At 43.7% G+C, this 16,951-nt stretch overlaps 1 protein-coding gene across 1 annotated transcript in view; it reads right to left on the minus strand.

The window, feature by feature from the left end:
* Window positions 1–5,574: 5,574 nt before the first annotated feature.
* The window catches only part of LOC141071689 (cytochrome P450 2C20-like), a 48,876-nt gene continuing 37,499 nt past the window's right edge, over window positions 5,575–16,951 (minus strand). Inside the window, exons 6-9 of the mRNA XM_073559639.1 lie at window positions 16,488–16,629; window positions 16,216–16,403; window positions 9,786–9,927; window positions 5,575–9,077 (exon numbers count right to left, since the gene is read on the minus strand). Coding sequence (XP_073415740.1) covers window positions 8,899–9,077; window positions 9,786–9,927; window positions 16,216–16,403; window positions 16,488–16,629 — 651 coding nt within the window. The 3' untranslated portion in view covers window positions 5,575–8,898. The remainder of the gene's footprint in view (window positions 9,078–9,785; window positions 9,928–16,215; window positions 16,404–16,487; window positions 16,630–16,951) is intronic.

A 16,951-nucleotide genomic window follows, 5' to 3' on the forward strand; every position in this document is an offset into this window, starting at 1 on the left:
TATGTGATCTGGTGTTTGATGGGAACTGTTAATGTGTGATTGGTGAGGACGGTGTGCAGAAGTGGAGTTTTTCCAAGAGTGGGTGGTGAGACTACGGAAACAGTGAGGGGTGGAGGCTGAGCTGGGGTGGAGCCTGGGCGGAGTCTCAAGGGGGCCTGAAAATTTTGACAGTATTGGGCCCTGAAATTCCTAGTGGCGCAGCCCTGTATATGGGTGCCCGAAAAGGATTCATTCTAACCAAGGGGCCTCTCCATAGGTGGAGAGAGAGGTGAATATTCATTCCCTTAATGAGCAGGGACACATGATCACTCAGTCGCAGGAGCTGCTGGCATCAGAACAAGATGCTGCGATGGAGCGCAGCGAAGGTAAGTAGGATTTTTTTATGCTTTTCGCATGGGGGCCACACATACAAAGTTTGGGATGAGGAGCCATGCATGCAAGGATGGGAATAAGCCATGCAGACAAGGATGGGAATAAGTAACCATGCAGACAAGAATGGAAATAAGGAGCTATGCAGGTAAGGATGGGAATAAGGGGCCATGCATGCAAGGATGGGAATAGGAGCCATACAGACAAGGATGGGGATAAGGAGCTTTGCAGACAAGGATGGGAATAAGGAGCAATGCAGAGAAGGACGGGGGTGAGGGGACAGTGCATACCCACCTTATACTCGAGTCAATAAGTTTTCACAGTTTTTGATGGCAAAATTAGGTGCCTCGGGTTATACTCGGGTCGACTTATACATGAGTATATACGGTATTTATACATATATCTGTTTGCCTGAAGGGAGGGAGAGCAGAGAAAACTTGGCCAAGAACAGGGTGCTGATTGATCTGTGTAAGATTTAGCAAGGCAGCCAATTATGTGAGGGAGTTGCACAGACTCTGCAGCAGCTAAATAGTCAAAAAACTTTTTGGAACACTATCTCAAAATTTCCATGATTTTACATTTAGTAAGAAAAAACGTGCAAAGTTGGTCATGCTCATTAATCACTTAGTTTAATAAGTGAAGCAGATAAACTTATTGAAAACAATCATTAATCTTCTGATTTATAATTTCAGCAAACCTTTTAATATGTAAATATTACATTGATGGATGCAAAGTTGACATATGTCATTGCTAAATAGGCACTTCTGTGAATGAACCCCTCTACGCCTTGCCCCCTAGCCTTCTCGCTTCCAATCATACAAGTCATTGTTGTCCATTTTCTGGCAACTTTTTTCAATATATGACACAGTCAGTATTAAAAATATTTTTTTTTAATCAAAAACTAATAATTTGGATGAATTGCACTACCGTTCAAAAGATTGGGGTCACCCAGACAATTTTGTGTTTTCCATGAAAACTCATACTTTTGTTAATCAAATGAGTTGCCAAATGAATTTAAAATCTAATCCAGACATTGACCAGGTTCAAAAAAAAGATTTTTATTTCAAATAATTTTCTCCTTCAAACTTTGCTTTCGTCAAGGAATGCTCCATTTGCAGCAATTACAGCATTGCAGACCTTTGGCATTCTAGCAGATAAACTTCATAACATCAGCATAGCGTCCATGACAGAGTTCAGCTCTGTAATCCCTGTGGTCACACAGGTTATGCATACACAGGCTCTTCAGCCTCAGTTATTTCACCCACGTCAGGGTTTCCTCATAATTCCTTCATCACGCTGCAGACGTCCATTCCCTCCAGGGAATCATCAGGCACGTGCAGCCATTCAACTCAGCGTTCCTTGCTGTCAGGAAGACAGCCCCCATCTCAGATCCGTCTGTTGGGCAGACGTACCCCTTCGTCCGGTCACATCTACCTCTGACCTGTCCACGTCAGGAGCCGTCACCGTCTCAATATCTGTTAGCGCAACAGTAGAAACGTCCCCAACCTCCTGCCACACATCTTCAAACACAACAAAGTCCCGGCCCCTCTCCAAGGCATAGACTAAGTTGGGGGGTATCCCTCCCCCTTGACACTCACCACTTATGGACCCCTCAAACATTACTCTGTCTACCGCATAGTTCACCGTGACCCCATGTTTACAGTGAACCTGGACCATTTTCTCGGTCAGACAGAAAGTGAGAGGAGATCCTGTCAGAGTCACCTGACACTTTGAGTCCAGCCGACCCGAGACTCCTTCTTGGTGCAGCATTACAGTACACACCTGTGGCCCGTCATTATCCGGAAAGAATATTCCACATTCAGAAGACAACATACATGAACATTGCTGTTCCTCTTCTGACACACTGACCCCTTTCTGGACCACCACCCCAATTTGGGGCACCACCCCCTCTGGGACTCCACCCCCTTTTGGGCTACCACCCCGATTTGGGCCACCACCCCCTTTCGGGTTCTCCCCATGTCCGTTATACCGGACTTCTCAGACCACAGTTCCCACCACACAGTTTATGTCTTTTACGATACCACACAAGTCCTTGTTGGCACCACCACAGCTCCTGCTGTCACTGATCTTCGACACCACCGGCTGCCGTTCACACACAGCTGCTGGTGTCACCTTCATAACCCCACCGAGTTACCGGAAGCCGCTTGTCCCCTTCGTAACCCGCCGAGTTACAGCAAGCCGCTTGTCATCTTCGCAACCCCGCCGATTTACAGCAAGCCGCTTGTCACCTTCTTGACTCCCACTGAGCCACCGCAGCTGAGTGGAGACAAGAGAAAAAAAAACCACACAAAACTCACGTGTCCTGTCTGTGTGCTATTCAGGATGTTCCGTGTCCGCCTGAGACCGTCCAACACACAGGGCGCACCGGGTGCTATTCAGGGAGCCGACCCTCCTCCCAGGGTTTCCCAACACACCGGCCTCACCAGGTCCAGCGGCTCAGCGGGTGATCTTCAGGACATCCATTTCCTCCTGAGACTGCCCAACACTCACGCCTCACCAGGTCCAAGGTCATACCACGTGCTCCAGGGATCCGATTCTTCTCCCAGAATCTCCCAACACTGACCCTCCAGGACCTTTGCTCACTGAACCCTCCAGGTACACAGTCTTTCTCACTGACCCAGGTCAGAACAACACGAACACCTGTCCATTACCTGTGTCGGCCACACAGGTCCTCGGGTACCTCATATCCGCAGAGGCACCCTAGCAATCACCAGTCTCTTTCTCTGACCCCGGTCAGTACAACACGGCTTTCACGACCGTCACCTGCTGGCCGCGCAGGTTCTCGGACCCCTCTACCGCAGAGGTATCCTATAAGTCTTTTCCACTGACCGGCTCTCCCGGCTCAGCGTTGCCAGCAGTGCACCATGTGCCTTTGGAAACCGTTGCTCTTAGCAACCGAAACTTTGCAGTCCTCTTCCGTTGCTCCTAGCAACAAGGCTACAACATTGCCCATAGCATTCTCCACCAACTGTAAGGTAGCGCTGTTATTCAAGTAGGGGACACTCGCTTAGCAGCCACAAAACCAGTTCCAGCACGGGTTTTCCATAAACAATCATAGTCCATGCGGTTTAGTTAGCATCATAAACCCACAGCAGCAACATAAACTTCATAACATCAGCATAGTGTCCATGACAGAGTTCAGCTCTGTAATCCCTGTGGTTACACAGGTTATACATACACAGGGTCTTCAGCCTCAGTTATCTCACCCACGTCAGGGTTTCCTCATAGTTCCTTCATCACGCTGCAGACGTCCGTTCCCTCCAGGAAATCATCAGGCACAAGCAGCCATTCAACACAGCGTTCCTTGCTGTCAGGAAGACAGCCCCCCTCTCTCCCAGACGGGGCCTTCCAAAATGGACCAACCAGGTCCCTGCATTCACCTCATGTGACCTACCTGGCCACCTTATATGGTCCATAGCCACACCCACCGGGTCACACGGCTATGACCTCACCACAGGTCCTTGAACCATTCACACATACTTTACAATAGCTTTCTTAACCACACCCCTGGGTGGATTTGTAGGTAACTGGTTCCACCTGACTCTCCAGCTACCTAGAGACTTCCCAACACATTGAAACAGCACCTCAGCAGTATCACTTCTGATCAACACACACATAAGTCTCCATCTCAAGGCCACCCACCTTGAGATACATAACGGTCATTCAGTATTCTGCCATTCATCCCTTCTCCTGGGACATCCATACAGAGCCCCCTAGCGGCCACAGTGGTCACTACACCACAACACCTATGAAGATGTTGCATTACAAACCAGACGTTTGCAGCTATAATAGTAATTTACCACATTAACAATGTATAGAGTGTATTTCTGAATCATTTAATGTTAGCTTCATTGGAAAAAACTGTGCTTTTCTTTCAAAAATAAGGAAATTTCTAAGTGACCCTAAACTTTTGAATGGTAGTGTACATGAAAATACAGTTTGTGATGAATGCATAGGAAGCAAATGTTTGGTCAAGGCTTTTCACACGCACCATTTCTGGAGTACTCTAAAAAATTACTCTAAAACAGTATAAAAGCCAGCCAGCCAGCCCAGGACCACCATTACTACAACTCTTCTGCACTTCAGGCTTTCAATCAACCCAGTCCCATATCTTCAATCAGGAGCGTTTGGGTTAACCTACAGGTGATGTTTGAGCCCACCTGCATAGATTAACAAACCTTTAAACAAACTTTTACTACTTGTGCATTCATGTGCCACCTTCCGTACCAGCAGCTCATGCCAAAGCTGTCCATAAGAAAAGACACTAAACTTGATATGGCCGAAAAAGCTAAACTAAAACCAATGTCGTGCAGCATGGCTTGCAAAGGGTCTGGCTTCTAGGGTTGCTACATCCACTTGAAGGAGTTACAAATAATATATTTTTGTTTTTTTTTGTGGGAAAGTGATTTGTGTAGTTATATAGAGCAAAGCATCATGGGATGAGTCTATGTGCCCCCACCAATCATTGTGCAAAAAGGTATAACAACAAATCACTAAAAAAAACCCTCATTTAAATGCATTTACGGTAAATGTTCAAATGCATAGGAAAAAAATAACAACAATTAAAAAGATATAAAAAATTTACATATGTCATCTAAAACCAAAGAGGGTTGTTCCTTTTCAGAAACCATTTGACTGTCGAGCTTTGTTTACCATAAAATACAGCGCAGGTTGAGGTTGTGCGGTATCGACTGCTGTGCGTGGGATACGACATAGCCTCAGGCTATGTGCACACGTTGCGGATTTGCCTGTGGAATTTTCTGCGCGGATTCTTCCTCTTTTGGCAGAAAACACAGTTAAAAATCTGTGCTTTTTTGATGCAGTTTTTCATCCGGTTGTTTTCATGCGGATTTGTATGCGTTTTTGTAAGCTAAATAAATATCTATTATTTAACAAAAAAAACAAGAATTGTGATGTCATATTTTTGTCCAACTTCTTCTTTTACATACTCCATTGAATACCATATCATCACATACCATGTTCACATATAATGTACACAAAACAAATATACGGTAAGTGAATATCTATAGAAAGATAGATATGTCTATAGATAGATAAATCTATCTATAGACATATCTATCGATAGATAACTATCTTTAGATCTATCTATAGATCTATCTATCCATAGATCTATCTATCCATAGATCTATCTCTTTACAGACAGATATATAATACCAAGGCCGATGTTTAGTAATGAACTTAATAAAATGGTACATAAAGAGTTAAAGACACACATACACACAAAATCTGCAAAGCAATAACTCTTTAATTAAAAAAAAAAGGGAAAAAATATTGTGTGGGCTCCTGCGCAGTTTTCAAAACCAGAACAGGGAAAGCCGGCGACTGGGGGCCGATGTTTATAGCCTGGGAAGGGGTAATACTGATGGATCTTCCCAGCCTATTACTATCAGCTCACAGCTGTATAATTAGCCTTTACTGGCTATTAAAATAGGGGAGCCACCTCAAAAAATGACGTGGGGTCCCCCTATAATTAACAGCCAAAAAAGGCTATGCAAACAGCTTCTATGACACACTGACCGGAGATAATATTCCTGCAGTGTACTTCATCGGAGTTCGTGCTCTCTCTTTACAGCACCACTGCTTTGTGAGAATTTTCAAGTGACAGGATGATCTCCAGTGACCTCTAGGCGGCTGAGTGTTCCACTGTGGGAGGATTATCTCTGGTCACTGTACACCGGAGCCCATGTAAAGCGGTCAAATCTCCTGATGTGACAGCTGTACACGGGAGATCGTCATGGGACAATCATTATTAAATGGATTACGTCGGAACAGGGAGTATTTGTGTTGGTTTATTATTTTTTTATTTAATCGAGGGCGTCGGGGATTAGCTACTACTGTCCCATCATCGGCTAATGCTGTCACTGTAGAAGACATAGCTGGATGGGACTAGTAGTCCCATCTGACGATGCCTGCCTACATACAGACACCCGCACACACACTCTTCCTCCTCCCGATCTGCAGAGTTTTTCGCACGCAACTCCGCAGCAAAACCGCAAATCTTTTTATACCTGCGGTTTTACTGCGGATATGACTGACTCAATGGAAGTCAATGGGTGAAGAAACGCTGCAGATCCGCAAAAAGAATTGACATGCACACCAATTCTGAATTTCCCATTGACTAACATTGGTTGTGCACTACACTGCGGATTTGATGGAATTCCGCGCGTCCAAAAAACGCTGCAGATCCGCATCAAAATCCGCAACATGTGCACATAACCTCACCCTGCGCTGTATTTTGCAATTTTTCATTTATTCAGCTGACTGATGGTCATCTTTTGACTGAAATATCATAAATTTTTATCTGGATATTTCTTCTAAATAAAAATTGCATCCGAGGTTATCATACCGAACGAATGCCACATTCTTTACACAATTGCTGACGGATTTGAATTCTACTTGTGTAACACCTTAGCCAGAAGTCTGCCTGTCCACAAGCTTTTACCCTCCCTGACCCCATTTAACCGCTTACAAGTGAAAGTTTTCTACTGTGAAAAAGGACAACCCCTACACTTTTTCCAACTACTCAAAGGCAATTTGTAATGAAGAGGGTGGTTATAAATGGTATATTCTCTAACTGGGTCGCTGTGACCAGTGGGGTACCGCAGCGGTCGGTGTTGGGTCCTATTCTCTTCAACATATTTATTAATCTGGTAGAAGGTTTACACAGTAAAATATCGATATTTGCAGATGATACAAAACTATGTAAAGCAGTCAATACAAGAGAAGATAGTATTCTACTACAGATGGATCTGGATAGGTTGGAAACTTGGGCCGAAAGGTGGCAGATGTGGTTTAACAATGATAAACAATGATAAATGTACGGTTGTACACATGGGAAGAACAAATCAAAATCACCAATACACACTGAACAGAAAACCACTGGGTAAATCTGAAATAGAGAAGGACTTGGGGATCCTAATTAATGATAAACTTACCTGGAGCAGCCAGTGCTAGGCAGCAGCTGCCAAGGCAAACAGGATCATGGGGTGCGTTAAAAGAGGTCTGGATACACATGATGAGAGCATTATACTGCCTCTGTACAAATCCCTGATTAGACCGCACATGGAGTACTGTGTACAGTTTTGGGCACCAGTGCTCAGGAAGGATATAATGGAACTAGAGCGAGTACAAAGGAGGGCAATAAAATTAATAAAAGGGATGGGGCAACTACAATAACCAGAGAGATTAGCAAAATTAGGATTATTTAGTCTAGAAAAGATGACTGAGGGGCGATCTATTACCCATGTATAAGTATATAAGGGGACAATGCAAATATCTCTCCGAGAATCTGTTTATACCAAGGAAGGTGACGGTCACAAGGGGGCATTCTCTGCATCTGGAGAGAAGGCTTTTCCACCAACATAGAAGAGGATTCTTTACTCTTTAGGCCTGTTTCACACATCCGTTTGTCAACATCAGTCAAAATCCACCATTTTGTAAAAAAAACGGATCCGCCATTTTTCTTGGCGGATCCGTTTTTTCCCCCATTGACTTGCATTATTGGCGGATTTTGACTGATGGTCATCCATTGCATCCGTATTTTTGTGGATCCGCCAAAATTTTGGCGTCCGTTGACATCACCGGACGGACAATGCAACTTTTTTTTGTGGCCGGATCCGCATTTTCGCCTTTTGCTACATATTTAACCCTAAATCCAATCTGGCTGCTGCAGAATCTCTCTCTCTCTCTCTCCTTACCGCGGCCACAAATATCCCCGCGACATTACCCGTCTCCTCCAATCCCCGCGAGTTCTCCCTCCAGTCCCCGCGACATCGCCCTGTCGCTGCGAGATCTCACCTCCAGTCCCCGCGACATCGCCCTGTCGCCGCGAGATCTCACCTCCAGCCCCCCCACGACATTGCCCTGTCACCGCGAGATCTCACCTCCAGCCACCCTGCGACATTGCCCAGTCTCAGCGAGATTTCTCCTCCAATCCCCGCGAGATGCTGGCTTCCGGATACCGCTACATCGCCAGTCTTCTTTTTTTTTTTTTCCAGGCGCAATTCACATGTCGGCGGATCCTGGAGCACCAACGGTCCGGTGGCTCCCGTTGGTGTTTCATCGCCCACGGATCCGTTCTCCGTCTTTTTAGCGGCTGCCAACACACAGGAAAAACGTAAGTGTGAAACAGGCTTTAGGGCAGTGAGAATCTGGAATTCCTTGCTTGAGGAGGTGGTGTTGGCGAACTCAGTCGAGGGGTTCAAGAGAGACCTGGATGTCTTCCTGGAGCGTAACAATATTGTATCTTACAGTTATTAGGTTCTTTAGAAGGATGTAGAGCTGGGGATTTATTCTGACAGAATATAGGCTGAACTGGATGGACAAATGACTTTTTTCAGCCTTGCTAACTATGTTACTATGATATGTTAATTATTAACATCAACATGGAATGAAATATAGCAAAAATATCCCTTTCCAATCATTCATTTAGTTTTTGCAGTATTATTTGGCATCAGACTTCACACAGCTTTAAAGACATTTCAGGGCTTAATGGCGCCATTCAGCACAGATATTAAAGGCCTCCGGATCACGGGTCCCTCCCTGAATTAAATCAATCGGTCCTCGTTCCCCCGGTGGAAATTTCAAGTTGAATTTTTGCAGAAAACTGACCAAATAGATGAAAATCTCTGTCTTTGCTAAAGATTCGCCAATACATGACCTTTTACCTGCAAGAAATGTACTTTGTTAGAATCCATTACGAATTAGAACTTTTTTACAGGGATTGTTTTTAGTTGGCATACAGATATATATGATGATACTCTGTCTGTAGCCACCACTAGGTGGAGTACCCTGCGTACAAAGATGCATGATAAGGTTTTTTCTGCGGTCACCACTAGGGGGAGCTCCCTGCATACAGAAATACATGATAAGATTCTGTCTGCAGTCAAAACTAGAAGGAGCTCCCTGAATGAAGAGATATTTGATTAGATTCTGTCTGCAGCCACCTCTAGAAGGAGCTCCCTGTATACAGAGATACATGATAAGATTCTCTCTGCAGCAACCACTAGGGGGAGCTCTCTGCATACAAAGATACATGATAAGGTCCTGTATCTACTTATCTACTCTCCCATACATACGAGTGCTCACTTCTGTTGAGTGTTCATCTGTTTTCAAAGGGGAAAGGGGAGAAAGCTGCGGCCAAACATCTCTGGTACAAAGTGGATGTGGCATTTAAATTCAGTATGTCTGAGCTTTATCTCCTGAAGAACATCTCCTACGCTATAGATAATTGTATTCTGCTGAGTTTACCCTAATGTGTATTAGGGTCTATAAAGTAAGGATAATCTCTTAGTGGCACATAAATGGTAATGGCCAACCTGATGCAAGCGCATTATAGGTGAATTCCCCTTTAAAATACAAATTAATTACTTTACCTGCTCCAAATGGTATGAGAGCCTCATTATTCACAAATTTCCCGTTCTCATCTAGGAAACGATCAGGGTTGAACACTTCGGGTTTATCCCAGTATTTTTTGTCGTACAGAGCAGAGTGTAAAAATGTGATAATTAGAGCATCCTACAAAAGAAGAAAAAGAGAAAATGCAAAAAAAAAATTGTTTACAGATAAAGGGGCTTTAACTAAATGAAAGGGGTTGACATAAATTGATGACCTATTTTATTATGAATATCAGACCGTTAGTTGATCTCACACCCATCACCCCCCACAGATCAGCTGTTTATAGTTGCGGATGTGGGATCTGGAGCAGGTTAGATCTGTGCGCCAACTTGTGGTCGTTCTCCGTTACTGCAGCTCAGATCAATAGGAGCCAAGGTCGACCACTGCACAATGATCGGCTCCATGCACTGTGTACATCTGTGTAACTGATCGATGGAGGTACAAGGTGTTGAAAAACAATAAATCTCCTATTGATAACCCATCCCTTGGCCTTTGCAGCCATCTCTTTTTTTGTCTCACAGCATCTAAAAAAAGGTAAATTTACTATATGAGTTGAATAAAAATGTTTTACTGTTCTGTTGATACAGCTCCTGTGGAAACTTGTGCATCTCCATGGTAACAGACAATAAAGAAATTCTGTAGTCTGATCCTGCAGTCATACAGCTCTGACAAAAATTAAGAGACCACTTTCAAATGTTCAGTTTGTCTGATTTTTCTCTTTAGGCCGGAGTCACACTAGCGATTAAATCGGACGAATGCAATGCGATAAAAAATTGCATTGCATTCGTCCCAATGTTATTCTATGGGGCAGCTCCCATCATCCGATTTTTTTGCTGAACGTTTCCTCGGACCGAGACAATCGCAGCATGCTGCGATTGTCACCGATTTTCGGATCGGACTCGCCAATGCAAGTCTATGGGGGCGAGAAAAAAATCGGATTACAAACGGACCAGATATGTGAGTTGCGATAAAATCGCACCCGGTGTCCTTTACAAAAAGCCAGCAATTCATTTAGCAATATAGTAAAATCACACTGACCGGTTAAATAAAGCAACGAAAGAATAGATCTAGATATATATATATATTATATATGTATTCTATCTATCTATCTATCTATCTATCTATATATATATAATTCATGCAGTTCTTCATAGCAGAATAGCCACTGTAACATTTGCCGGCTTCTGTAAATTCATTCCCCTACCCGACATGAAATGACACATGGTTTACATGTAGTTAACCATTTCATTTCATGTTTTTTTTTATGTCTATCACTAGTAATTAGATGAGGGTTTTTGTGTAAAATTTTGGAGTTGTAGGTGTTAATTTAAGGGGTTAATTCGTTGTAAAAAATTGCGGGAAATTCCGCTGACGTCACTGAGGCTGCAGGGAGTCCCCGCAATTTTTTACAACGAATTAACCCCTTAAATTAACACCTACAACTCCAAAATTTTACACAAAAACCCTCATCTAATTACTAGTGATAGACATAAAAAAAAAACATGAAATGAAATGGTTAACTATATGTAAACCATGTGTCATTTCATGTCGGGTAGGGGAATGAATTTACAGAAGCCGGCAAATGTTACAGTGGCTATTCTGCTATGAAGAACTGCGTGAATTATATATATATATATGTATTATATATATATGTATTCTATGTGTCTATATCTATTCTTTCCTTTGTTTTTGAAAACCTGTCATATGGCTCCATTAGATGTCCATTTTGCAAATCTGCGAGAAAATCTCGCCAGATGGATGTCAAAACGGATGCTTACATGCGAATAAAATCGGTTCTACGCTGGAAAATCGGATCACAGACAGAGCCATGGTGAAGAAACCTTTGTGCGATTTCGGACCGTTAAAATCGAACCGATTTTTTAATCGTTGTGTGTGACTCCAGCCTTATAGGTATATTTTTGAGTAAAATGTAAATTAATCTTTTAGTCTACAAACTTCTGACAACATGTCTCCGAATTTCCAAGCAATAAATTTTGTTTTTGTTTTTTTTTTCTGAAAAGGAGAAATGGTCAAAATAAAAACAAACAGTGCTTTCAGACCTCAACTAATGCAAAGAAAACAAGTTCATAATCATTTAGAAACAACAATACTAATGTTTTAACTCAGGAAGAGTTCAGAAATCAATATTTTGTGGAATAATCATGATTTTTAATCACAGCTTTCATGTGTCTTGGCATGCTTTCCACCAGTCTTTCACACTGCTCCTGGCACAAAAATTTAATCAGTTCATCTTTGTTTGATGGCTTGTGACTATCCATCTTCCTCTTGATTACATTGCAGAGGTTTTCAATGGGGTTCAGGTCTGGAGAATGGGCTGCCCATGACAGGGTTTTGACGTGGTTGTCTCTTAATTTTTGCCACAGCTGTATATAACAAGATGGAGCCCAGGGTGAGGATGAGGCCCGTATATACACCCTCCATATATATATATATATATATATATATATATATATATATATATAGCTCTGGCAAAAATTAAGAGACCACTGCACAGTTTTATAAAAATCAGTTTCTCTACATGTCTGACATCCATTCCATTCCAGTGTCAGTTGAATTCCAAACAGAGTATACCTCATTCTACTTAATGTGCTTCTGATTATGTGATCACCTGAACCAAATCTTATTTAACGAAGGAAAGTATAAAAAACCCTGCTGTTATTTTCACAATTCTCTTGCAATATGACAAGCTGGATGGCAAAACAAGTGCTAGTAATATCCCAAAGGTAATAGGAATGAAAAAAATAACTTTTAACCATGCCAAAGGCGTTGAAAAGAAAAGTCTTGAGTGAGAAAAAGAAGGGCTCAATTGTTATGAATGAGTCACCGTAGGAGGCAAAAACAGAAATGCTAGCTAAGTCCAGAAAACCAGAGAAGTTGGCAGCTATCGGATTGCAGACCCCTGAACCTATCAACAAAACTAGCAGTAGCCGTGGGGGGTTCCTACGATGCCCTAGACCCCTCGATCACAGCCGGAGGACTAAATAGCCTAAAGACAGAAAGGGAAATCTAAACTGCCCCAGAGCAGACCCCAAAGCAAAAGGCAGCCCCCAACATATAATGACGATGAAGCAAGAAGAAAGAACACTAACACAGACAGAAAGATAGACTGAGCAAAGACGGGGCCCAAGCTAACTAGGTAGGAAAGGACAGGAAGGCTGCTGTCTGCAATCCGTGAAAAACCCTATGAAAATAAGAGCCAACAAACTGACAGTGAAAAAGGTCCTGAAGACGCTAGGCTTCAAAAAGGCTATGTCAGTACTCAGGAATATTCTGAAGACAGAGCAACCGGCAAAAGGAAATTCAGCTCACCCCAGCAGGGAATGGCAGAATCCAGAAAAGCAAGGCAAACAAAAACAAAACACAAATGCTAACAGGCAAAGCAGAAAACTTAGCTTTAGAGGAGCAGGAATCAGACTGGTCTCCTAGAAGTCCACAGAGAAATCACCCGCAGGGCAGAAGGGCGTCGGCAGCCTTATATCCAGTCCATGACTCCACTCAGCCAGTCATCATCATTAGACTCAGGTGCCTGATAATCAGGCTCATTACCTTCCTTTACCAGAATAGGGAGTTCACCAGACCTCAGTGACGAAGGAGAAAATGAACTCACAACACTCAATGCTGGCTTTGCTAGCAGAGGGATACAGTAAGCATCTTGTTGCCTTCATCCTTAAAATTGCTAAGACGGCAGTCCATTACAACAAGGTGAAGCAGCAGACATTGGGGACAACAAAGCTACAGACCGGCATAGGGTAAAAACGACTCTCGACTGACCGGGATGACCGTCATCTTATTCGAATGTCACTCAGCAACCGCAGGATGACATAAAGTGACCTACATAAGAAATGGCAAATGGCAGCTGGGGTGAAGTGCACGGCAAGAACAGTTCATAACAGGCTTCTAGAGGCAGGGCTCAAGTCATGTAAAGGTAGAAAAAAGCCTTTCATCAATGAGAAGCAAAGGAGAGCCAGGCTGAAGTTTGCCAAAGACCATAATGATTGGACCATAGAAGACTGGAGTAAGGTAATCTTCTTTGATGAGTCTAATTTTCAGCTTTGCCCAACACCTGGTCGACTAATGGTTAGACGGAGACCTGGAGTGTCTTGCACCCACTGTGAAATTTGGTGGAAGATCGGTGATGATCTGGGGATGCTTTATCAAGACTGGAATTGGGCAGGTTAATCTTTGCGAAGGACGTATGAATCAAACCGCATACAAGGTTATCCTGGAAAAAACAGTTGATTCCTTCTGCTCAGGCAATGTTCCCCAACTCTGAGGACTGGTTTTTCCAGCAGGACAATGCACCATGTCATACAGCTAGGTCAATCAATGTGTGGATGAAGGACCACCACATCGAATCCCTGTCATGGACAGCCCAATCTCCAGACCCGAACCCCATTGAAAACCTCTGGAATGTAAACAAGAGGAATATGGATAGCCACAAGCTATCAAACAAAGAACTGCTTAAATTTTTGTACTAGGAGTGGCATAAGGTCACCCAAAAGCAGTGTGAAAACTGGTGGAAAGCATGCCAAGTCACATGAAAGCTGTGACTAAAAATCATGGTTATTCCCAAAATATTAATTTCTGAACTCTTCCCGAGTTAAAACATTAGTATTGTTGTTTCTAAATTATTATGAACTTGTTTTCTTAGTATTATTTGAGGTCTACAAGCACTGAATTTTTTTGTTATTTTGACCATTTCTCATTTTCTGAAAATAAATACAAAATTTAGTGCTTGGAAATTCGAAGACATGTTGTCAGTACCGTATATTTCGGACCATAAGACGCACTTTTTTCCCAAAATTTTTTTGGGGAAAATGGGGGTGCGTCTTATGGTCGCAATATACTTACAAATCCTGTTGCAGTGGTCCCGATGCAGCCTCCCTGTGCTCTGTGGTGCGGTGGTGTCGGGGCTCTGTAGTGTGGCTGCAGCGGGGTTCTGTGCTGCATGGGGGGCTCCGCCGGCATTTCGCTAAAGCCCGAAAGCCCCCCGCAGCTCCGTTGCTACAACGCGGTGGTCTTCAGAAAGATGGCCGCCTGGAGCGGCGCATACTCAAATTCAAATCTCGGCAACGAGATCTCGGGACAAGATCTCGTTGCGGAGATCTGAAACTGAGCAGCGGCCATCTGTCCGTAGGCCTCCGCGTCGCAGCAACGGAGCTGCGGGGGCTTTCTGGCTTTAACGAAATGCTGGCGGAGCCCCCCACGCAGCACAGAGCCCCGCTGCAGCCACACTACAGAGCCCCGACACCACCGCACCACAGAGCACAGAGAGACTGCATTGGGACTACCGCCACGGGACCGCCGCAACAAGATTTGTAAGTATATTGTGACCAGAGCACAGCCACCCCACGGAGCACAGCCACCCCACGGAGCACAGCCACCCCACAGAGCACAGCCACCCCACAGAGCACAGCCACCCCACAGAGCACAGACACCCCACAGAGCACCCCTGCAACACAGAGCACCACCACCACACCAGCATGGACCACCGAACGACCCCTGTGACCACTCCTCTACCTGTGCTGATCCCTTCGCTGATAAGCTGAATTCGGACTGTAAGACGGGCCCCCATTTGACACATTATTTTTTTTCCCTATTTTCCACCCCAAAATTTGGGGTGTGTCTGAGGCTGTGTGCATACGCTGCGGATTTTGCTGTGGTTCCGCAGCGGTTTTGGCCGCTGCGGAGCCGCAGCAGTTTTTGCTGCGGTGTACAGTACAATGATTCCCTATGGGAATCAAAAACCGCAATGCAGACGGTGCGGAATTTTCCGCGCGGATTATCTGCGGTTTTCAATCCGCAGAAAGAATTGACATGTCAATTCTTTCTGCGGATTCCGCTGCGGTTTGCCATCTCCTCCATTGAGGAGATGAAAAACCGCAGGGCAAAACCGCAGAGCAATCCGCAGGTAAAACCGCAGGTCTTTTGACCTGCGGTTTCACCTGCGGATTTTACAAAATCCGCGCGGATGAATCCGCACCTAATCCGCAGCGTGTGCACACAGCCTTATAGTCCGACAAATACGGTAGTTTATAGAATAAAAAAGCAATTTACATTTTACTCAAAAATATACCTTTAAAGAGAAAAATCAGACAAACTGAAAATTTTTCAGTGGTTTCCTAATGTTTGCCAGAGCTGTATATTGCTCCAGTAGTCTCCTACGTCTTCATAATTTGCTGGTTGCACGTTAGCAAAAAATAGAAACATTACATCTGTAAAATAATATTTTGCGCTATGGAGATACACTAGTCTGCATCGGAGCTACAATCCAAAAACGATTACAGATTTTTATTACATATTACAATGCACATTATCATTGCTTCTTAGGTGAGCAGATTGCTGTCCCGACCACGTCCATGTATAAATTATATGTATTATTTTTACCTTTGGTATCGTGAATCCTTTAAACTTTATATCATGCAAGGCAGAATGGGGAAGACCATTGGGAATAATGCTGGCATATCGCTGCACCTCGTGGATCACGGCGTCAGTATATGGCAGAGACATGCGATGCTCCAAGGAAGGCCATTTCTCCGAGCCAAGAACATGATCTATTTCAGCTTGTACCTTTTCTGCAATTAAAAAAGCAAATAAGCAGTTTAAACACTATAAAAAGGAAGATTAAAGATAGCAATGATGCTACTGCTATTACATACTCTGAATCTCTGGATATTCCAACATGAATTTAATGGCCCAGCGGATGGTGGAAGAAGTCGTTACAGTCCCAGCAATAAACAGGTTGAAGGTCGTCATTGTCAAGCTCTCCATTGTGAAGTGTGAACTTGGGTTATTGGCTTCCTTAGGAAAAGAAACATGGCAAAATGTAAGAACAAGTGGGGTATGAGTGTAACACTATAGATGTCGGAGTAGAGCAAGTTTACTGCAGGGGAAATTACAGCTCACTGCTGTTACCGCAGCTAACTGGGTCAGCCTTGTAACAACAGCAGTTGCTTGGTTTCAGGATCACTCTTCAGCAAGGAGATACCTTCATTGTCCCTTGCTAGGTGTATGGACATCCATATCTTAGAACTACGGTATTGCAGCTAATCACAAATCTTCTACTGTTGCCTTTTGGGTCTACCTCTTCTCTGATGGCCCCAATGTTTGGCTGTCTGTTCTA

This window comes from Dendrobates tinctorius, unplaced genomic scaffold (assembly GCF_039654945.1).
Source record: "Dendrobates tinctorius isolate UK_male_01 unplaced genomic scaffold, ASM3965494v1 ptg000014l, whole genome shotgun sequence".
Classification (NCBI taxonomy): domain Eukaryota; kingdom Metazoa; phylum Chordata; class Amphibia; order Anura; family Dendrobatidae; genus Dendrobates; species Dendrobates tinctorius.